Source organism: Cetorhinus maximus, chromosome X (assembly GCF_964194155.1).
Source record: "Cetorhinus maximus chromosome X, sCetMax3.hap1.1, whole genome shotgun sequence".
Lineage (NCBI taxonomy): Eukaryota > Metazoa > Chordata > Chondrichthyes > Lamniformes > Cetorhinidae > Cetorhinus > Cetorhinus maximus.
In genome coordinates, this window is record NC_135917.1 from 6,229,741 (window position 1) to 6,254,106 (window position 24,366).

The 24,366-nt window shown below is 47.3% G+C and overlaps 1 protein-coding gene across 2 annotated transcripts in view; it reads left to right on the forward strand.

The window, feature by feature from the left end:
* The window catches only part of LOC144672621 (transmembrane protein 198-like), an 84,404-nt gene that overhangs the window by 48,907 nt on the left and 11,131 nt on the right, over nt 1–24,366 (forward strand). For both annotated transcript variants that reach the window (XM_078534447.1, XM_078534448.1), the window contains one exon: nt 18,473–18,698. In XM_078534447.1, coding sequence (XP_078390573.1) covers nt 18,542–18,698 — 157 coding nt within the window. In that variant the 5' untranslated portion in view covers nt 18,473–18,541. The remainder of the gene's footprint in view (nt 1–18,472; nt 18,699–24,366) is intronic.

Consider the following 24,366-nt stretch of genomic DNA (forward strand, 5'->3'; position numbering starts at 1 on the left):
CTCAAGCCCTGGACTGGGACTTGAACCCATAACCTCCTGACTCAGAAGCAAGAGTGTTACCAACTGAGCCATGGCTGACAAGAAAAAAATGACTGCGCGCACCCAGGTGCCAGTAATGTCACACTCCCAATTCTGTAGTTGTTCACAAATGTTCAGGGGTGGTGTTGAGACCCCTCATTATGGGTGGGTGCTGATGGGACCGGAAATTTCCGCTCAAAGTTAACGGACTTTTGGCTGCTCCCCACATTTTCCAGTCCCGCCCATGCTCATTAAGGTAACTAGGCCCCACCACGAATTGCCTCCTCAGTCCTTGTCAAACATTGCTTTATAATGCTCCTATGAAGCGCCTTTGGACATTTTATTTACGTTAAAGATGCTATATAAATGCAAGTTGTTGTTGTATGCTAGTATAAAATGGTCACTTCTCAGCTTCCAAACTTTCCACTCCTAAAGCTGAGACTGTGTGGTTTGTTTTCGGGTGGGATGGTTTGGACTGGTTAATTCTGCATTATGTTTCTCCCGCCAGCAATTTGCTGCCGAATTTCTGTCCGTACAAGTTTCTTTGCAGAAATCCTGAGCCCCAGGCTTGTTGCTGCTGCCGCCAACTGCCAACCTCGGCTCCAACTACACTGCTCAGCTTGGGCATTTCACAGGGTCGGCTGCTAATGACTGTTCTGAATTGGAAGGAGGTTAGACAAGTACAGGTGGAGGGAAGGCAGAAAAGGCGTGCTCATCCCTCAGGTCTCTGGTGCCACTCTGAATTGGCTCAGGAATCACCTCAGAATAGTTGCTTGGGCCCAGCTGAGGAGACCTGCCTTTTGATGTCTCCACTGAGACTCCTTCCCCTGAAGCCTGAAGGTGAGATCCAGCACAGGGATAGCCCTATCCATTGCTAGGAAAGGCACTGCAAGATTGAATTTTTACATAACCAGAGCCATCAGTGCTAACATTTGCCACAGTACTCACGAATGGATCACCAATGCATCAAGCAGATGGCAGAAACCTTGACTGTCGAGACTTGTTTTTCATTGAAAGGAGGTAACAGAACAGGAGGGCACAGTGCCTTTTGCCAGCTGCGAAAGTCTTATTTGAAGTGCAGGGCCTCATTGATGGCACCCATCAATATATGACAAGGAAAGTCTTTCATTCCATCAATGTTCAGATGGTGTTAAGACCATAAGAATGTAGGATAACATGCGATACCCCAACATCAACCACAAAGGGCCCAAAACTCTGCAGATCCCTCTAAGGGAATTGAAAGGCAGCTGGCCAGAACTTTCACCTTTGATGTGGGCAGGCCATTTGACCCTGTCCCAGATTGCAAGGATGGGGTCATTTACATACCCTGGGTGAGTGGCTTGCATGTGTGGAGGTGGGAAGCACCTGTCCCAATGAGGTGCACTGTGCTGCTCTTATTAGAGAACTTGGAGCCAAGGAAGGGCTGAGGGAAAAAAAGACAGTAGAAATTTTTGAATGTGTCTCAGAGAGCGAAGCAGGAAGTTCCTAAAGGTGTGTCAATCATAGACCATAAGACATAGGAGCAGAAATTAGGCCTTTCGGCCCATCGAGTCTGCTCTGCCATTCAATCATGGCTGATAAGTTTCTCAACCCCATTCTCCCGCCTTCTCCCCGTAACCTTTGATCCCCTTACCAATCAAGAACCTATCTATCTCGGTCTTAAATACACTCAATGACCTGGCCTCCACAGCTTTCTGTGGCAATGAATTCCATAGATTCACCACTCTCTGGCTAAAGAAGTTTCTCCTCATCTCTGTTCTAAAAGGTCTTCCCTTTACTCTGAGGCTGTGCCCTCGGGTCCTAGTCTCTCCTACTAATGGAAACATCTTCCCCACATCCACTCTATCCAGGCCTTTCAGTATTCTGTAAGTTTCAATCAGATCCCCCCTCATCCTTCTAAACTCCATCGAATATAGACCCAGAGTCCTCAAACGTTCCTCATATGTTAAGCCTTTCATTCCTGGGATCATTCTCGTGAACCTCCTCTGGACCCTCTCCAGGGCCAGCACATCCTTCCTGAGATACGGGGCCCAAAATTGCTCACAATATTCTAAATGTGGTCTGACCAGAGCCTTATAAAGCCTCAGCAGCACATCCCTGCTTTTATATTCTAGTCCTCTCGAAATAAATGCCAACATTGCATTTGCCTTCCTAACTACTGACTCAACCTGCAAGTTAACCTTAAGAGAATCCTGGACTAGGATTCCCAAGTCCCTTTGCACTCCAGATTTCTGAATTCTCTCCCCATTTAGAAAATAGTCTATGCCTCTATTCTTCCTACCAAAGTGCATGACCTCACACTTCCCCACGTTGTATTCCATCTGCCACTTCTTTGCCCATTCTCCCAACCTGTCCAAATCCTTCTGCAGCCTCCCCGTCTCCTCAATACTACCTGTCCCTCCACCTATCTTTGTATCATCTGCAAACTTAGCCAGGATGCCCTCAGTTCCTTCATCTAGATCATTAATGTATAAAGTGAAAAGTTGTGGACCCAACACTGACCCCTGCGGAACTCCACTAGTCACCGGCCGCCATCCTGAGAAGGACGCCCTTGTTCCCACTCTCTGCCTCCTGCCAGACAGCCAATCTTCTATCCATGCTAATAACTTGCCTCTAACACCATGGGCTCTTATCTTACTGAGCAGCCTCCTGTGCGGCACCTTGTCAAAGGCCTTCTGGAAGTCCAAGTAGATAACATCCATTGGCTCTCCTTTGTCTAACCTACTCGTTACCTCCTCAAAGAATTCTAATAGATTTGTCAGGCATGACCTCCCCTTGATGAAACCATGCTGACTTTGCCCGATTTTACCATGCACTTCCAAGTATTCTGAAATCTCATCCTTAATAATGGACTCTAAAATCTTACCAACGACTGAGGTCAGGCTAATTGGCCTGTAATTTCCCATCTTTTGCCTCACTCCCTTCTTAAACAGGGGGGTTACATTAGCAATTTTCCAGTCCTCTGGGGCCCTCCCTGACTCCAGTGATTCCTGAAAGATCACCACTAACGCCTCCACTATCTCTTCAGCTATCTCCTTCAGAACTCTGGGGTGCAATCCATCTGGTCCAGGTGATTTATCCACCTTCAGATCTTTCAGTTTTCTTAGCACCTTCTCCTTGGTAATGGCCACTATACTCACCTCTGCCCCCCGACTCTCTTGAACTTTGGAGATGTCACTCGTGTCTTCCACTGTGAAGACTGACGCAAAGTACCTATTCAGTTCCTCCGCCATTTCTTTGTTCCCCACTACTACTTCTCCAGCGTCATTTTCCAGAAATGTCCACTTTTGCCTCTCTCTTACCCTTTATATATCTAAAAAACTCTTGCAATCTTCTTTTATATTACTGGCTAGTTTATCCTCATATTTAATTTTCTTCCTCCTTATTTCTTTTTTAGTTGTCCTCTGTTGGTCTTTGTAGGCTTCCCAATCCCCTGGCTTCCCACTGCTCTTCGCTGCATTGTATGCTTTCTCTTTAGCTTTTATGCTGTCCCTGACTTCCCTTGTCAGCCATGGTTGCCTTGTCCTCCCTTTAGTATGCTTCTTCTTCCTAGGGGTGAATTTTTGCTGTGTCTCCCAAATTACTCCCAGAAACTCCTGCCATTGCTGTTCCACTGTCTTTCCTGCTAGGCTCATCTCCCGGTCAATTCTGGCCAGCTCCTCCCTCATGCCTCTGTAGTTGCCTTTATTCAACTGTAATACCGTTATATCTGATTCCAGCTTTTTCCTCTCAAATTGCAGGGTAAATTCTATCATATTATGGTCACTTCCTCCTAAGGGTTCCTTCACCTTAAGCTCCCTTATCAAATCTGCCTCATTACACATCACTAAATCTAGAATTGCCTGTTCCCTAGTGGGCTCCACCACAAGCTGCTCCAAAAAGCCATCTCGTAGACATTCCACAAATTCCTTTTCTTGGGATCCACTACCAACCTGATTTTCCCAGTCTACCTGCATATTGAAATCCCCCATGATCACTGTAACCTTGCCTTTCTTACACACCTTTTCTATCTCCTGGTGTATCTTGTGCCCCACATCCTGACTACTGTTTGGAGGCCTGTACATAACTCCCATTATGGTTTTTTTACCTTTGCGGTTCCTCAACTCTACCCACACAGATTCTACATCATCTGACCCTACATCATTTCTTGCTATCGATTTAATTTCATTTCTTACTAACAAAGCAACTCCACCCCCTCTGCCAACCTGCCTATCTTTTTGATAGGAGGTATATCCTTGGATATTTAGCTTCCAGTCCTGATCCCCTTGCAGCCAAGTCTCCGTAATGCCCACCACATCATACCTGCCAATTTCAATCTGCGCCACAAGCTCATTTACCTTATTTCGTATACTGCGTGCATTCAGATACAACACCTTCAGTCCTGTATTTCCCGTCCCCTTTCTCATTGTCATTGATCGAAAGAACTTAGGCTTAAAAGCTCACTTGTAGCCCTGCATTATCAGTCTTGTGATGCTCTCCATTCTACACCAGTCCCATTAACAATATCCTCTGCCTGATCACCTCTGACTGTGCTGCCATGTCTTCCACTGCAACATTCATAAAGCCCTTCTGTTACACTTATTTTTGTACCTCTGGTTCAATGTTTGGTTCCCTCACGTTTGCCTTCGGTGAGAGCGTAAGGGTTTGTGTTGCCTTCTTTCTGTACTTGTGTTCCTTTGAAGAGTCACCTCAGTGAATGGGGGAAGAACAAGTGTCTGCTGAGTGCACTTGTTCCTCAATCGTGACCTCTTGGTCCAGGTGCTGAGATTCCTATCTTCCTGCTGGGTTACGGAAAGACCCTAACTACTGTCAGCCCTCTGGCCTTTGAGCTGCTTCTGTCCCCATCTCCCTTTTCTGCAACAGATCCTGGTCTCCTTGTGCAGCACATCTGTCACCTTCAGTTGGTCTTCCTCACTTACACTCAACGCCTCACTAAAGTGATACCTCCTGATCCTTTCTCCAGATTCTGCTGAGGTCCAGGTGTGTGAGCTGGTGTTTGTAGGGGCTACAGTGTTGCGACGTGGGCGCGTGTCTATTTTAAGAAGGACCAGTGCGGCACCTGCCCATGCTGGATGTGTCACAACTTTGTACAGTCTCCAATCATATGGAACGTGCCTTCCTGGTGAGGTAGTAATGATGTTGATACAGATTGGGACTGACAGAATAGTTAGTGACTCTCTTTAGAGGAGCATAATTGGCCTCTTATGGCTGCATGACCCTTTGCTTCACAAGCATGTGGATGGACGCCTGAGAGAAAATGGCGGCATGCTTATTGTCCTGGGACAATAAACAACCGGTTTGATCTGCTGTAACCATGGCTCACTCTGACCTCTGCATCACAATATTGTAGTTTCTAGCCCCACTTCCAAGACTTGAGTGCATAATCTAGGCCGACGTTCTTGATGCAGTACCGAGGGAGTGCTGCACTGTCAGAGAAACCATCTTTTAGATGAGACATTAACCCAAGGTATGTGTAAAAGATCCCAAGGCACTTTTCGAAGAACAGCAGTGAAGTTCTCCCCAGTGTCCTGGCCAACATTTATCCCTCAATTAATATCACTAAATCTGATAAACTGATGATTATTACATTGCTGTTTGTGAGAGCTTGCTGTGCACTGTTTAAGTGCAAGTCTTTATTTGTTCATTTGTAAAGATGCCGCTATGCTCATTATGCTCTTAATTGTGATACTTGGAGCAACTTATAAACAGAGACCATACAAAATCCAACATTGAAACTTTGGATGGACAGAGTTGACTAATATTGGAAATGATAACACTCCTTGCATTGCTGGTTTAACTGTTTAAGTATGCACCAAACACTGAAATAGTTTAAAGAAACTGGGACATGAGTGTAGTCATCTACTCCAATCAAAGAATGAGGTCACAACAACAACTTGCTTTCATATAGCCCCTTATAGACAACTTTGGAGAAGGAATTGTTCTGTATCACTGCAGAGTAACAAGAGCAATTCTTAATTCTCCAGAAGCAGTATCATTGGCCTGAATTTTTCATTCATCGGGCGTGTGCGATCAGTGGGCCTGGGAGTGGACAGGAAACAGGCCCCTGACTGCGATTTCACACTGGCTGCGATTTCACACTGGCTGCGATTTCACACTGGCTGGCCAATTAATGGCCAGTCCAGTCAGTGGGAAACATAAGCTGAGGAAGGCTCCGCACTGCTGGTGGGGTGGGTGGGAGCGGGAAGAGGGTGAGCACTGATGTCACTGTGGGTGTTGGTGAGCGTTCCCAGTGAGGTCCCTGAAGGCAGACGGCTGCCTCAGGGAACCGCAGACCCCCACAGAATAAACAAAACAACAAAAATGCTGCAAAATATGTCCATGCAGCACAATCAAGCACCTGAAAGCACACCTCATAAAAAAAACAGTCCCCAGATATCTCTCTTTATTTTATTTCCCCACGGAGATTTCACCCTGCCCTGGGTCGAAGTTTGAGCAAAAATGTAAAGGCCGCCTGGCCGATTGGCCCCTCTGCTGTCTGTAAAAGTGGACGGGCCACGAAAAATCGCTTTCTATTGCCTCCTTAATGGGATTAATTGCCTGCTTAATCATTGGTGGGCGCGATTCCAACTGCTGCGTGCGCCCACAGAGCGAGACATCGTGTGAGTGCGCAATAACATCGGGACACTCACCCGATGTCACCTCGCGCTATTTCACAGTCGGTGAAAATTCATGATCTTCTGTGTTCGTTTTGCCTGGGTGTGAGGGGACCAAGACCTCACACTGTATGTTTTTATAAAATAGGTATCTTCCAGGTTATTTCTAAAATTTAGAAATAAAAAACTGGATAAAGACCTTTTAAAATGGCTGAAGCTATGTCTGTCTGTGACCTTCAAACAAAAGGAGCTACCATGGCAATAGTGAAGAAACTTGCACCTCATTATCTCTGAAGAGACACTAATGACCCCCCTTGTGGGCTACAAAGACCAAATTCAAAGACACCTATACAAAGGCCATCTGCATTTCATAACCCAGGCTGGCCAAGAGTAGTCTGCTCGTCTACTGAGACAAAGAGCCCCGCAATCTTCTTTTCAATTCTTAATGGTTGAGACTTTTAACAATCTCGGGGACCCAGATGAGGGATGCACATCTCTTTGTCAAAGACAGTGTGGAGAGGTGGGAGTCATATGGCATGGGCCTCTAGCTTGTGTAACCAGTAATACTGCCTTGCTGTGCTGCGAATTCTCAGTCTTCTATTTACCATTCTACGACCAACCTCACAGAAAAGGAGCTCTCTGCCCATGTTTGAACACCTGGCCCCATCTATACTGCTTCCACTGGAACTTCTGTACCCTCGTCTACAAGACTTTTTGCCTGCCTATCTCATCATGTGAAGTCAACACCACCGGAAAAGTGAATTACCCAGCATCGGTTTTCAACCCGCCGACCTCGGTGAAGGAATACCTCATTGGATTTTGATTCTGGACCATGGACCCACGTGAAACAATATTTCTTTTCTCTGTAGTCTCTGCACTGTAAATCTTTCCTTTCTCTATCCCTCTTTTACTGTATGAATGCACAGGAGGCAATGTTGTGACCCTCCTCCCACATTTTGAGCGTGTGCAAATAAACTAACCCTTTGAGTTCACCCTATCTCGAGTTTGCTGTTGGGTTATTAGCAGAAAATTGGATCACACCGAAACTGAGGGGTTGGGAAATACGCCACCGCTTATAAAGGGGGAAGCAAATCAAAACCTTTCTGTTTACGGACAGCTGGAGAAAGAAGAAATTAGTGTGGATCAAATTAACCCCCCACCTCTCCATAACACTGTGAAAATTTGGTTCCAAAAAGTACTTTTTAGCAGACAAGGCACGATTGGGTTAAACCACAAAATATAGAGGATGTGACTAGATGAGCATCATTAAGTGCTAGCTCATGAATAGCACCAAATGGAAATATGATTGAGACTTGAGTCATTGGCTGTCATTCCCTGTGTTTCATCGAGTAGAATTGGCATTGGTCCTATTTATGTGATGTGGCCAATCCTTAAGTCAGCAAGTTCTTTTAAAAAAAACATTGAAAGGGCTACAAGTATCTTGCTCTGTTAAACTGTGGTTAGATTTTGGCATATTGGCCAAAGTGTTAGGAAAAAACTTGTCAGAAGTAATACTCCACAGGAAGATGCCATTGTGGTGTTGTAGAGGCTCCATTATATTGAGCAGAAGTTCAGTCTGTTACAGCAACTCATTTGGTTTCCTCTTCTCAACTCCCTCCAAGACATGACAGAGCCTTAAATGGGAAATGGAAAACAGACTTTGTTTGTGGTGAGATCTGCTTGAAAGTAGTTGTGGAAACTCCTCATCTCTCGCATGGTGCATGGACCACTGCCAGACTTTCCAGCCTCATCCCCAGTCTGTTGCAGCCACAGTTTGGAGACTACTAACCAGATGTAAAGGGGAGAATGTTTCTGCAATGACTCAACTCAGCCGGCTGTGAGAATTTCACAGGTCACGTGAAATGTCACACACCGGCTCTGAGGTGGGACAGCCCAATCACTGAAGGAATCCTCCTTTACTTTTGGCAGAAAGAAATGGATTTGTTTGTCTTGATGGAGAATATGCTGTGAACTTTGAGGGGAGAGACAGGAAATCCTTCATTAACCCTTGCAGGACTATGGCAGAATAGGCCACCATTGTTTCTGAATTGGGAAATGTTCATTGGCATCTTCTTTAATAGAGATTCTATTCTTGCAGGATTCATTTAATTAAAATCAGTCCAAATTAAAATCATTCATCTTTCATATGGATATACATGTACTTTCCACCAGGAAGATTAGAAATCAGAATCTGGAAAATGACCCAAACATTAAAAAAACAGTTCTATTTTGAGGCTGTTTGCCCAGATATGTCAGGAGATTGTACACTATCCACCTGTGATTTTGCATCCATAAAAATTAATAAATGGAAAATCACAGACTGGAAGTTTCACAATACTCCAGGAGTAGGGGAACTGAAGGTTTTACTCCATAGTGCCTTAAATCAAAAGAAACTGTGTGTGGGTGAAGGGGCAGCATAGACAGGAAGTGGAAGAGAACTAAGATAAAGTTTGCTCTTGTGGTGGTCACTATAGTGCCAGTAGTATGTTTAAAATAGTCCAACCCATAAAACTATCAACCTGGTAAAATGAGACTCCACTAAAATATGCATGTGGTCCTGGTTAACTAAAGACTGGTCTCCTAATACTCTTGTCAACCAACCTGCATACTAATTAATGAGCTAACCTTAAATATATATTTCATTGCAGATCAAGACAAACTAAATATGTAACTACACATCAAGTAACTGGAGGGAGTGCTTAAATTTTGGATGTAAAGTCACCCACGTGCCATTTCTCACGCAGTCACCATTTCCTGAGTCTTTTTTAAATGAACCTGTTCTGAACTGACCAACATGTGGCATGTGGTTTAAAAAAAATCTTGTAACACCACTTGTCACCAATAGAGATACAAACTAAACCCAACATATGTCAAAGTAATAAAGGTCAGAATGGGGTCAGGTGGACTGGATGCACTAAATCCATTATCCACTCAATACAGGGAGCACCCTTCTGATTCATGAGGCTTAGTCAACCTCCTGGGGCTTAAGATGGAGGCTGAACAGCTTTACTCCATTCAGAGCGAGGGCAGGGTTATGCAACATGTATATTTACCTTTCTCCATCTATACTTGATATTTACTGAGAAATTTGGCACAGAGAGCTTCTCCTGGCATAGTGGTTAGATCATTTTAATTTGTTTTTTCCTTAAGCCCTAAGTTTCAAGGACTCTCTACAGTGATAACCATCTGTAGCAAATGGATTTAAAAATTCTCATTCTTTTCAAATCGCTCCATGACCTTGACCGATCCTATCTTTATAATCTCCTGCAGCTCAACAACCCTCCAACATATTTATGCTCCTCCAATTCTGGCCTCTTGCACATGCCCACTTCCTTTGCTCCACCACTGATGGCAAGTGCTTTCTGCTGCTTGCGTCCTAAGCTCTAGAATTACCTCCTTAAACCTTCCTACCTCTCTTTCCTCCTTTAAGACTCAACTTAAAACCTACGTTTTTGACCAATTTTTTGGTTATCTGTCCTTGTATCTCTTTACATGGCTCGGTGTCAAACTTAGTTCTATAATGCTCCTGTGAACCACCTTGGGATGTTTTACTATGCTAAAAGTGCTATATAAATGCAAGTTGTTGTTGATAATCATAAAACCAATCCGATCTAAATGAATTTGATTTATCGCGATGAACTTGGGCAAGATACCAGAACATATTGTGTGCTTTTAGATCCCCAACAATAGCTAGCACCTGTGGGGGTAGGGGTGCGAAACCTAGGAAACATTTAGAACAGTTGTCTGTGAGTTTCATTCATTTTAAGCATACACATTTTTAAAAAATGTACTCCACAGTACTTTTCCCAATGTTAATGTATTTCACTGTATATGTCATCGCTTTAAGATGGACATGTCTTTGTGGAGTATGCACTCTTTGTAAGGGCAGCCATATTTAAGCAACCTGACTAACAATGTCCTCTGTAACACTTGAACACAATCTTTGGAATTCTGCATCGTCGAGACAGAGATTTTTAGACACTGAGGAAATTAAGCAATATGGGGATAGTGCAGGAATGTGTAGCTGAAGGAGATCAGCCATGATCGTACTGAATGGTGGAGCAGGCTCAAAGGTGCCAAATGGCCTGTGTCTGCTCCTATTTCTTATGCTCTTATGTAATATTTGCCCACTCCTAACTATAGATCCAACATCTCCAATGCGTCTAACTATATTGGACAGTCTTAAGTAGTCCAACCCAAATCCATTTGGGCTTATTTCCAATTAGCCTTAATCCTTTCAAGATGGATAATTTAGATAGTAGCTTGATGGCAGTAAAAAGCAGTTTGCTCATCGACTGAAGTGCACGTGTGGACATTGATGGGTCTCTGATGCCACCCAGTGGCCAAACACAGGATTAGGCTAGCCACACACCAGGGGGTAGTGGGAGGGGAAGGGGCAGTCAAACAACCCGTGATGAGGCCAGTTGTAGCGCCCAACTGTCAATTCGGCTGAGGGCAACTGAGCCTGGACTATAAGTCTCAGGGACTCATTGGACTCACTGAGCTGAAGGGGAAACCCATTGCAGTAATTTTATCGTAACGTCATCTTTGGGTATTCCATTGATCATTCGATAATGATTTCACTGGAAAACACAGTACTAGTCGCTAGAGCCTGAAGCATTAATTGGGCAAGTGCTACCCATTCCGTGTGTATTTTTTCTAAACTTTGGATCGTCTTTGGTTCAGGTCCAAACATTCCATGCATACTTTTCTTTTGCTGAGTCTATGTTCTCAAGCTTCTTTGTTCCTGCTGTGCTGGTAGCCTCTCATGCCTATTGTTAATGGTTTTGGGCATTTGTCAGCACTCTGAATGAAAATGTGGGGTGCCCTTGGTGTTATAATTATCTATTCAATTTTGTGTCAAATTGTGCTCTAACTGACATCCCTATCGAGCAGAAATCTCCCAGCAGAACAAAAGCCAATATCCCTGCGTACCTAGTTGGGACAAAATCCACATTAACTTGACTGGTGTGCACTTACGTAATTTGGAAGGCAATTCTAGCCAGGGGGAGCATTCTTGCCCTGAATGAATCACATGCAGTATCTCAACATGCTTCACATACAGTGAATTACTTGGAAGTGCAGTGACCATGATTGTGTAGGTAAGTACAGCAACCATTTTGCACACAGCAAGATCCCACAAGCAGCAGCGAGCTGAATGACCTGTTAATCTTGAGTTTTTTTTAACTGTTAGTTGAGGAGGGCCTGTTGACCAGGACACAGGGCAGAACTCTCTTGCTCGTCTTCAAATAATGCTATGGGCTCTTTAAGCTCCCACCTGATTGGGCAGATATGGTCATGTTTTGAACACCTCATCCAAACAAGAAACACTACCGACAGTGTAGCACTCTTTCAGCACCCCACTGGAATATCAATCTAGATTATATGCTCATGGGGAGGATTTTCCCCTCATCGTGCGCGCGTGACAGGCGGGCCTGGTAGCTGCCGTGCAATGGTCGTCCGCCTGCAATCGGGCCCCGACCGCGATTTCACGCTGGTTGGCCATTAATTCACCAAGAGCCCCAGCGCTGCCTGGGTGGGGGAAGGGCGGGCGCAGAAGTCAGCGCACGCGTGCGGGTACGCTCAATGAAAGCTCCCTGAAGGCACAGGGAGCTGAAGGTTTTTAACATGAAATATAAAGAAAGGAAAAATAAGGGAAACGTCCCCTCACGCGACTCTCTCATGTGAGCAGGGACATGTTAAAAATGAGATTTAAAAGTTTTTTTTAAATCACTGTTCGGAACCTCATCCCGCCCGTGGATGAGGTTTTGCAAGAAATGCAAAGGCCGCCTGGCCTATTCGCCCACCTGAATGGTTGGAAAGGGGAAGCGAAAAATTCCATTTATCTAATTGATTAAGCACGCCCGCTGAACGAAATATCGTGAGAGTGCACGATGATGTTGGGACACTCGCCTGACATCATTACTCACTATTTTACACCCGTTCAGGTCGGGCGTGTGCCCACCAGATGAGGGAAAAATTCTGCCCCAAATCTCTGGGGTGGGACTTGAGCTCACAGACTTTATTCGTAGAGGCAAGGGTGTTATTGGAAGTTTCAGCATTGGTAAAAGGCTGGCCGTTGGAGAATACAAAGAGTCAATTGAGGAACAAGCTTGTTGACTTGGCCATGCGCAATAATGTTTAGTGTAACAGCTCTAGCAATAATAAGATGGCTCACAGTGTGCTAAGCAGATCAGTCAGATGAATGAAATGATTGTTTAGCAGCAGGGAAGGAAAAGCTGCTAATTGCATCAGTTTATCTAGGACTAAGATTCATTTATACAGCACAGATATTAGTTGCTTGCTATGCTGGCCAGTTTCTGAAACAAGAAAGTGGTCATTCTGACCCCGAACAATATGTATGTTGTTCAACAAGCTCCCAAAACTTCTAAGCCCATTTACAGTATCGGGAGTTATGGCTTTGAACATGGGCTGTCATGGATTTAGCTAGATTTATTTATTAGACCATGACCTATTCTTCACCTCCAAAGCTTAAATTTTCCTAAGTAATAGAAATAAAATTGGAATTTTGTCTTTTGTTACAGGATCTCAGCCATTCATCAGTGCCACACTGAAACCAGCTGCTAAGCAGTGCAGATGAGTAGTTCAGACCAGTTTCCTTCAGATATGTGTGCAGTACTTGTACATGTATGTCTGTCATTTTCTGTTGTCTGTTTCTTCTCTCTTGTTCTGCAGTCTTTCACTTCTTCTGAGGGTCGGTTTTCAAAGCCTGTGGTTCTTTAAGAGTTATCCCAGATAATGAGTGTTGGCAGGTTAATCAGCTGTGGGGAAATCCAATTCTGTTCTTGCTGTACATCCAGCCATGTGCATTTCCTATCAAGGTCACTGGATAGTGACTGGGACTCTGATGCTCACCACCTGGGCTGGAATCAGCTAATTCAGTACAGATCAGAGGCCAAATCTGTCTCATGCTTCAGAACCGGAAGGAATGCATATTAATGACTTAGTACATAGAATTTACAGCAGAGAAACAGGCCATTTGGTCCAACAGGCCCATGCTGGTTTTTGTGCTCCACATGAGCCTCCTCCCACCCCCTCTTCATCTAAACCTATCAACATATCCTTCTGTTCCTTTCTTCCTCATGTGTCCATCCAGCTTGCACTTAAGCATGTCTCTGTGATTCACCTCAGTTACTTCCTGTGGTCACAAAATCCACTTTCTCACCACACTCTGGTTAAAGAAGTTTCTCCTGAATTCCCTACTGAATTTATTCATAACTATCTTATATTGATGTCCCCTGGTTTTGGTCACCCCCCAAGAGGTGGAAACATCTTCTTTATGTCTACCCTATCAAACCTTCATAATCTTAACAATCTAAATTGTGGATTATGTAAATTGTTCAGCAAATGTGATACTGTATGAAGACTTATAGGCCAGAATTTTCTACTTGCTGTGTTAAGTGACCTCTGCCAACATGGTACTCACCCTTCCCAAGTGCAAGAGGTCGTTGAATCGCTTGCGGCACATGTGCGTCGCGCCACGTCATGGGAGCTGACTATCTCTGCCACCTCCTCCCAGGCACGTTTGGTCATATGGGGGGGGGGCCTCCTCCTCCCGTCCCTAGGAACGAGGACCTCCCACCATGCTCCCACCTCCTCCAGGAGGGCAGATAGGCACTTGTCAGAAAACCGAGGGGCACAGTGCCCTGCTGCCCTACCCTCCTGCCTGGCCTGCTCATCAGGGGAGCCCTTCTACTGGCCACGATTCACAGCCTTTGCAAGGCTGCCTGTGCTGTATTTGAACAGGACACCGGGTCGCCATTGAACCCGGTGGTCATTGCACCCCTGCCGCCTCCCGCCCACTCCCGCTGTCCTCGGGAGCCGCGATTCACGCTGGACGGGCCTTAATTGGCCTGCCCGCGTAAAATGGCGGCGTGGACCCGATCACCACCCGCGCGCGCCCACTCCCGAACTGACAGGGAGAAAATTCTCCCCATAGGGATTTTCATGACCACTGGACATCTCAAACCACTTTACAGACAATAAAGTACTTTTTGAAGTGTAGTCACTGTTGTAATGTCAGAAACCTGGCAGCCAATTTGCACACAGCAAGCTCCCACAAACAGCAATGTGATAATGACCAGATAATCTGTATTTGTGATGCTGGTTGAGAGATAAATATCGGCCAGGAGAACTCCCCTTCTTAGAAAAGTACCAGAGGATCTATTAAGCCCATCTTACTTAACATTTCAGGCGGAATTGTCTAGTCCCGTTGGCATTGGGCATCATGGCGGGCAGGGGAGACAATTTGGCTGAAGGGCCAGGAATCAGTTTCATGGTGGCGTGAAAGCACAGCGGGATCATCCGATGGTGTCCGCCAGGGGGGAACGCCAATCCCGCTGGAGGCCGGAGTGAACCCGATTTGCTTCCCGCTAATGAGATGCAACGTAAGACCCGACCAGAATCGTCCCCCATGCGCCAGATTTACCATTACACCAGCCCAGAACACGTCTGGACAAGTGTGACGTGTAGAAGTCGGGACTCACTGTTAGGGCCTTGCTCATTGTGGATATCCAAGGAGCAGGAGATTCTGGAGCCCGACAGCTACCAGACCCGGGAGGACCATGTGCATTGCATGTTGGGTGGATTCTCATGGACATGGCTCCATCGCGAAGCAGCTCACAGAAGGTGGAATGTCACCATTGATGCTTCGGGTCTGCTTTGGAACATCACGGTCTTGGCCATGGGCTGCTATGGATGATCAGCGAGGGTGGGGAGAGGAAGATGTACCGGGAGGGCTGGTGGGACAGGAAGGTCTAGGCATGACTGGGAGAGGAAGGTGTACGGTGAGGGGGTGGGGGGGGAATGAAGGTATCGGTGGGGGGCGCTTGGTAAGGTTGGCAGGGGGGTACAAAGGTGTCGGAGGGGGTGAGGTTGGGAGTAGGGAAGAGGGAGTACAGGGGGAAGGAGAGCGTAATGGGGAAAAATGCAGCAAGCGAGGAGGTAGGTGCAGGGTGGGAGGAAGATGCAAGGGAGGGATTTTGGAGGGGGGAAGAAGGGAGTTCAGAGGGGGGAAGGTGTCCGGGGGAGGAGGGAGTTCGGAGTGGGGGAAGGTGTCCAGAGGGAGGAGGGAGTTCGGAGGGGGTGGGGAAGGTGTCCGGGGGGGAGGAGGGAGTTCGGAGGGGGTGGGGAAGGTGTCCGGGGGGAGGAGGGAGTTCAGAGGGGGTGGGGAAGGTGTCCGGGGGGAGGAGGGAGTTCGGAGGGGGTGGGGAAGGTGTCCGGGGGAGGAGGGAGTTCGGAGGGGGTGGGGAAGGTGTCCGGGGGAGGAGGAGGAAGGAGTTCAGAGGGGGGAAGGTGTCCAGGGGGTGGGGGAGGACGGAGTTCGGAGGGGGGGAAGATGTCTGGGGGGGGAGGAGGGAGTTCGGAGGGGGGAAGGTGTCCGGGAGAGGAGGGAGTTCAGAGGGGGGAAGGTGTCCAGGGGGTGGGGGAGGACGGAGTTCGGAGGGGGGAAAGGTATCCGGGGGGAGGAGGGAATAAGGGTGGAAGAGGGAGTAAGTGGGAGAGGGGCGATGTCCAGGTGAACGTGCAAGGGAGGGGTCTGTAGAGTCAATGACTGCCTTCTGGGGAGCGAATTGAGGGTGGGTGTGGTAGGAGGGAATGGTGAGAATGACCAAGGGCAGAGTGAGGCGGTAGGGTGAGGGTGCGTCAGTAGCGGTAGAAGGGACGGCGGTAGAAGATTCTGTCATGGAATCTGGAATTAAAAAGTCTAATGGTGACGATGAAACCATTGTCGATTGTTGTAAAAACCCATCTGGTTCACTAATGTCCTTTAGGGAAGGAAATCTGCCATCCTTACCTGGTCTGGCCTACATGTGACTCCAGACCCATAACAATGTGGGCGACTCTTAAATGACCCTGAACAAGGGCAATTAGGGATGGGCAATAAATGCTGGTCTAGCCAGTGACGCCCACATCCCATGAACAAATAATAAAAAAATAATACCGGAGTTCAACAATGATGGGGGAAAGGACATGCGTGATTAAGGGAGGGGAAAAGATGCAGGAGCTAATAGTATACTTCACTACTACCATGGTTGTCGAAATCGAAAGTGGGCGGAGCCTCGTGTTGGACGGGCACAGGTTCTGCTTGGGAGTGTGGTCAGTGGGTGGGCGGAGATGTAGGGCAGCTCATACGGACGACTGAAAGGGAATCCCAGCAAGCAGCATTGAAAATGCTCGGGACAGTGAGATGAGTGTGATGGAGGGCCTTGAGGGCCCCGGCTTTCTTTGGCTGTCCTCCTGTGGGCCAGTTGCTCCCTCTGCAGTGACAGAGGATGAGGTTGAGGGGATCACAGGCAAAGGGGACTGGGAGGGAGAGGACAGCCTCTGAGATTCCTGAGTGGATGACCCAGGGGTGTCCAGCTGCCGCTCCTCCTCCCTTCGGGTGCGAGGGGGTCCCAGCCTGACACTTTGAGGGGAAGGAGCACCTGGGGGGACATCAGGGTGCCCTGTTTCCTTCTTGTGTTGCCACTGCAGGAACTCATCCATGGCTACCATGATGGAGTGCAGGTCTGCGCACATCTGTGTTCTGCTGGACCAAGGTCTCCATGGCGTCCGCCATCATTCCTATGGAGACCTCCATACGCGCACATGTGGGCACCACTTCATCAGAGAGCAGGCAGACCCACTCCTCCAACTCGCGAGCCAGTCTGTTGAGGGCTTCCAACAGCTCTGTGTGATATTCCCCCACCTTCTGCTGACTCTCCACGATGAGTTGGAAGGCTGAATCCAGAAGCTAGTCATCTGACTCAGGCCTCACAGATGCCTCTTCCCCAGCAGTCCTTCGAGTGTTGGGAGCTTGGCTGAACCTACCTCCTCCTGCTGTGGACATGTGTCCGTGTGGTGACCACCAGACTGTGAACCCGAGCCTGCTCTAGGTTTAGGTCCCACCGTGGTGTGTGTCTCTGCGCTGGTGGAGGGTGGGGGTAAGTGCTGTGACGGGTCTTCCAGGCTGCTTATTTCCAGCTCTTCAATGGAGGAGGTGTCCGCTTGGCTGGAGGTGAGGACCTGGATGGAGCTGAGGGACTGGCTGGCTGAGGGTGTCGGTCGCTTGGCAGAGCTCCCTGTGAACCAAAGTAGAGATAATTAGTGCACGGCAGCAGAGTCTAAAGCAGGAGAGAGAGAGCTCACAGTTACATTGAGAGAGGGATGATGTGGTGCAGGATCCTCATGTGGGTGTTCGCTGCTGATCTCACCATCACCACAGGCACGGTCTTTGCAACCATTAGCTTTAAAGTGCAGTAACTATTGTTTAGTTATGTATTAATTATAAAAGCCATATTTCTTTTTCTGTCTCTAGTTAGGCAGGTACAAAGTATGTGAGATTTTAGGCAACAGGTAATGTTTGAATGCCATAAAATTTGGAAATTCTTAAGTGCCAGGGAGCATTTTTTTTAACATTATTGCAAGTATGGCTTTAGGTACTATGAAGGAAAAGCTTTTGCTACAGGCCAATGCAGATGGACATTTTGGCATCCTAATGATGCATTTGTAGAGAGCCAGTGCATCCAACCCCGAATTGGGCTACATTTGTGAATTCATTAATCAGCATGAGACATTTCAGTTGGGGGTCTCTTTGGATTTGCCCTGTGGTTAGATACACTTCATATGCCCCATTAGCTGCAGGGTCCCATACCTATACCTACAATATCATGAATGCACTGAGGAAAATTCACTTGGTTCCATTCTGACTTTCTATGGGCAAGGTGGAATGGCCACTAGTTTAATAAAAATTTAATCCTGTTTCATTTCAGATTTCCAGCATCTGCAGTATTTTACCCTTTATCTAATTCTGTTTGATTTGTGTCTTTCTCTTGCAGGACTTGCAGTGCTCTGATTGGATGGACAGACCCACCTAACGTTCTTGCTCCTGTTGATTTTGGACAGCTATGACCTCTACACTGTTGGACTTTAACCTCATGGACACAGGTCAGGAGGACATCATTGTGAACCGCTGTGACCTGGAGGTGGAAAGGAACTATCAACTCATTCCATCTATTATTTGTGCCATGTGTTGCCTTTTTGGAGTCATCTACTGCTTTTTTGGTGAGTGAGGTATTAATAAATGTGTGTGAGACACCTAGAGAGATGCTGCACTGAGTAATAGCACATTTCAAAGTGGATTTGTCCAGATACAGTGAAGTTCTATTGTTGCTGTTGATCAATTGCTGACTCAATTCTATTCCCCCTACTCCTTGACCCCCACCTATGGCACCTCCCCATGCCCACGCAGAAGATGCAACACCTGCCCCTTCACTTCCTCTCTCCTCACCGTCCAAGGGCCCAAACACTCCTTTCAAGTGAAGCAGCATTTCACTTGCATTTCCCCTAAATTAGTCTACTGCATTCGATGCTCCCAATGCGGTCTCCTCTACACTGGAGAGACCAAACGTAAACTGTGCAACCGCTTTGCAGGTGTGGTCTGTCCGCAAGAAAGACCCAGACCTCCCTGTCGCTTGCCATTTTAACACGCCACCCTGCTCTCTTGCCCACATGTCTGTCCTTGGCTTGCTGCATTGTTCCAGTGAAGCCCAACGCAAACTGGGGGAACAGCACCTCATCTTCCGACTAGGCACTTTATAGCCTTCTGGACTGAATATTGAATTCAATAACTTTAGATCTTGAACTCCCTCCTCCATCCCCACCCCCTTTCCGTTTCTTCCTCCTCCCTTTTGTTTTTTCCAATAATTTATATAGATTTTTCTTTTCCCACCTATTTCCATTATTTTTAAATCTATACCTGTAATGCCCTATCAGTCTTTCCACCCCACCCCCACTAGAGCTTTACCTTGAGTGTCCTGCCATCCACTCTTAATTAGCACATTCGTTTAGATAATATCACCACCTTCAACACCTCTTTGTTCCTTTATCTGTTACATCTTTTGATTATCTGCTCCTATCACTGCTTGCTTGTCCCTACAACCACCCCCCCTCCCCCCCCCACCAACTTCTCTTCCACCACTCCCCCACCTTAAACCAGCTTATATTTCACCCCTCTCCTATTTTTACTTAGTTCTGTTGAAGGGTCATGAGGACTTGAAATGTCAACTCTTTTCTTCTCCGCCGATGCTGCCAGACCTGCTGAGTTTTTCCAGGTAATTCTGTTTTGTCAAGTCTATTGTTGCTCAACTCCGTGTTCATCAGGTTGAAGAAAATGTTCCTTAATCTTGGATCATTAGAATTAAAAGTCTTTGTAGGCTGAAGCAGTCCCTTCTGGGAAAACAGAGGAAGCAGTTGGAAGTATTGTTTGAACTGATGCAAATTTTTGTGAGCATCACATGTGACTGTTTGGCCTGGAGGATGGAAAAGGAAAGCTTTGAAATGGCAGTCTTGTGGCCTGGGAATTGAAGTGATGCTTGGGAGGCTGTGGTTTGATAGGCAAGGATTGAGGCAGTGCCTGTGGGGCGAGCGCAGTTACAAAGCAAATGAATAAACAGTGAGATTGTAGCACCATGTTTTTGTGGAAGAGAAATTTTCTTTGTGTCAGATAAATCGCACATAACGTAATTTGAAAAGTTAGTCAGGTGTGAAAGGACAGTGTCCTAAGTCACTATTGCCACAAAATTGGGCCAAGCAGTGCTTAACACTGCCGGTGTTAAGTCGCGAATTGAAAAAAGTTGCCATTAAAGCTTTCAGACATTCCTGGCATGGCCCATGCAAGTGTAGATGTGCCGTGTGTGAGCTGGAGACATACAGAGTGGGTATATTGTGCCGTCAAACAGTCTCTAATATTGATTTGACACCTCATCTGCCACAGAGGTCCAGTTAATGCCCTTGATTGAGCATTCCCAGGTGAACATGTGTTCAGTAGCCAGAGGGACCCATCAGTGTTATTTAGAGGGCCAGGTGAGGTGCTTTCAACCTACAGAGACAATGGGCAGGAGTTTTGGATGGTGGGGTTTCCCATCTTGCTGCCACCCGTTGATTCGCTGCTGATCACAGCAGCCCCTCAGCCATTCAACCATGGAGTATTAATTGGCTGGAAGTCCCGCCTCAGAGAGCTACCAGCTAATCCGATTGGCAGGCAGCTCTGCAGTCCTAGCAGTGCCAACAGCACTAGTGGCCAGGACTGGGACTACATGCAGTCCCCAGTTTCTAAGTCTCAGAGTCCAGGACCAGGTAACTGTGGGGTTTCGTGGCAGGGACAGGAGGTGAAACCTGGGGGAGGTGGGGTGGGGGGCGGTGTGTGTGTGTGTGGGGGTCTTGATGGAGAGGCCAAGGGACAGAGGGAGTATCCACAAGGGCAGACCTTGGTCGGGGGGGTGGGTGGCACCCAATATGGAAAGGGGGACCTTTAGGAAGACACTGCCCCCATTTCCTGCCCGAGGCTCGAGCAGGGTCACTTTTCAGCTTCCCCGCTGCCCCTGAGCTCCTCCCACCAGACTCAAAATAGAGGCTGCCCAGGAAGTGGCCTTTAAGTGGCCAATTATTGGTCTCAATTGGGGCGAGGGTGGGCAGGCCGCCCTAGGTCTCACCTGCTCCGCCCCCACCCCTATGAAATTACGGACAGGTTGGGGACATGTGGGAGGGTGGCAGGGAGGCCACCTGGGGAATTTTATTGTCCCCCCTACCTGCAAATCTGCTAGCGGGGGACCATAACACTCTACCTAACGTGTTAGTGGAGCTCTGCTGTAAGCCTTTTGGATTTTCAAGGGAGTACTGCTGGATCTGACTAGGAGGTCAGAGGTGTTGGAAGGCCTGTCAGGAGAAAGCCTGCTGCTTTCAGTGAGGAGGTCTATAGCTGCAGTTCCTCTTGGGCTGCAGCATGACTTGGAAATGGAGAACATGCGGCAGAGAGTGGAAGCTGCGTCTAGTGGGAGGAGGAATAGGAAAATGGGAAAAGGCATCCAGGATCCCTTCGCTCTGGATGAGCTGTTGAGAGCAGATTCTCAGACTCTAGTTCTTTTGAGATCACACCCCCACATCATAGTTGCTCCACAATTTCCCACCTTTCAACCCATCCGCTACGTACTGTACCATCACAGCATTTCCTTGGCTCAAATCCTGAAAAAAAACCATTCCTTAACAAATTCACTTCCAATAGCACATGCACAATTGAACCATTCACCTTTCTGCATTCCCTTTGTGTCTGTTTTGCAGGACTGCAGATGGTCTTGCAAGATGACCTTGAGCAACTCTGGGCCTAGAAGGCCCGGCTTCAGGCTGCATGTGCTGCAGCAGTCTGGGCTGACTGAGGCAACAACAGGGGCACTGGCAAAGTGGCAGCGGTGGAAGAACGAATGCTGTTATCCTCCGAGAGGACAGCAGGTTTGTGCTGCACAGGGCCACTGTCACTCCCTTGGGGGGTGGCACCTCAGATATTCTAGTTATCTGTTGGTGAGCAGATAGATGGACTGCTGTGAAAGCCAGCACGCCCCTTTGAGCACTAGTGTCCGCAGCCATAGATGGCAGCAGTCTGAGCCTGCATGGCAGCAAGCGGGGAGCTCGTGATCTCAGTCTCAGCTTCCACTGCAGCACCCAGATGTTGGGTGGCTTCTGCCTGTGCTGCAGTGGAAGCTGAGACATTGGCCACAAGATGGTGCATCACAGGTTGGTCTACAAGTGTTTTCATGGAGTTGGCTGCTCCTTCCACGCTGAAAAGGATGGGCTCCAAGCTCTGCATGAAGCCCTGTGCCAAGTTGGAGCCTAACTCCTCCATGTGCCTTGACATTGGCAGGCCTGCCAGATAGTCTGTGTAGCAAGCATCTCTGTGTCCAGGTCCATCAGCATTCTTCTGTATGCTACCCCATTGCAATTCTCATCTGAGTCCCCTGCAGCAGAATCATCGGCCAAATCACCCTCCGATGAGCTGGCACACAGACTATCCTTTCCCCCTGGCCTGGCTGCAGACTGCTTGTGCCCAGTGACTCACCACATGCAGATTCCAACTCTATACTAACGTCTGAGGTACCCACAATGCCAGTATGTGAGTTGGTGTTTGCGAGTGTCAGATCAAGAGGGAATGTTTCTTTATCAGTGGTGTGTTGTAGCTGTCAACCTTCCTCCTGAGGCTGTGTTCGCTGGCTATGCGACAGGTCTCAGGGTATCTGAAAGCAGAAATGCAGAAGGAGAGGATTGGGGTGAGGAGTGTGGATTGGTAATGGGGTGGGAAGCAAGTGGTCCATGGTCACACCATCTGCAGCTTGCACTTCATGCCATTTAGCAGGATGAGGGGGGGGGGGGGGGGGGGGTAGGATTTGAGATGGGGCATAATGCAGTATCATACTGTCATTGTCAATGGAGAACAAGCCCATGCTGCATTGCATTTCCAGCTGTGAACTGGCAGCTAGTGCACAGTTATCAGCAAAAAGAAACTCGTCAAGTGTGTCCTTGGAGAACTTGGTCTTGGCCTGGAGTCATCTCAGATTGAGCAGCTTCCCGTCCATGCAATATCTGATTTCGATGCCAGGACCACCATCATGGAAGACATTGGAAAGCATGGCGGAGAAAAACATACTGGAAAGGGTTGGTGCTAGACCCCTACAACCCGGATGGGTGACCAAAAGCTTGGTCAAAGAAGTGGTTTTAAGGAGGGTTGTGAAAGGAGGGGAGAGAGAGGTAGAGAGGTGGCGGGTCTTAGGAGGAAGTTCCAGAGTGAGGCCTAGGTAGCTAAAGGCACAGTTACCAATGGTGGAAAAAAGACAGGGAATAAGCTCAAGAGTCCAGAGTTGGAAGAATAGAAAGTTGGGGTGAGGGGGTTTTGATGCTGTCGGACTGCAGGAGGCTACAGAGCTTGGGAGGGGTGGAGTTTTTAATTTGAGGTGTTGGAGGAGTGGTCAGTGAGCACAGGGGTTATTGCAGAGTGAGTCTTGCATGAAGCATCAGTGCTTTGAATCAGTTGAAGCTTATTGAGAGTGGAGGACGGGATGCTGGCCAGGTGATCTTTGGAGGTGATAAAGACATGGATGAGAGCTTCAGTACCAAAATGGGCTGAGGCAAGGGCAGAGGCACACACAAATATCAAATTTTACTCTAATCGTGGTTATTCCCTGTACTTACAAAACCAGTTCACTGGCTTCTTCCTTTCATGTGTCACTGCGGGTTGTAAGTATAGACTGGCTTACTGTGATATTGATGGTAATAATTGCCATAGTTCTCAGTGACCTTTGCACCACTGTCAGTGCCCGCAGGATCCAGCCAGTGATAATCTACACCCTGCCCACTTCCAGGTGATTTTCCTAAACTTGCTGTTCAGAGCATTATCTGGACTTTGCACTCTGACCTAACATTATCACTGCCATCCCTCAGTTCCAGTATATCGAACTCTTTTCTTCTATAAAGGCAATTGATATAACTGGAGGTCACAATGAGGGTTTTATTGGGTTATTTTCCACCCATTTGTCACTTTTTAAAAAATGAATGTTTTATCTGGTCTTATAATCTTTGCCTTTCTATTTAATTTGCAGCAACATTGAGCCAAAAACGAATTGATAGGTATTGCAGATGTGTTTTCGCCTCTGCTCTATTTATTCAATCAAGTTACTTGCTCTCTGCTTACTCTGGATCTCTTCCCAGTTAAGCAGCTACACCTTATATTACTTCAGAGACTTGAGCACAAAACCTGGGCTGATATTTCAGCCCCTCCTCTTATAGAGAGTGCATTTGTGTGAATGCGATTGTGCATTTGTTATACTGGCAATCTGTGAGTCATGTTAGTGATCAAGTGCCAGCAGTCTCAGGCCTCACTGCTGAAACACTGGCAACAGTCTATAAC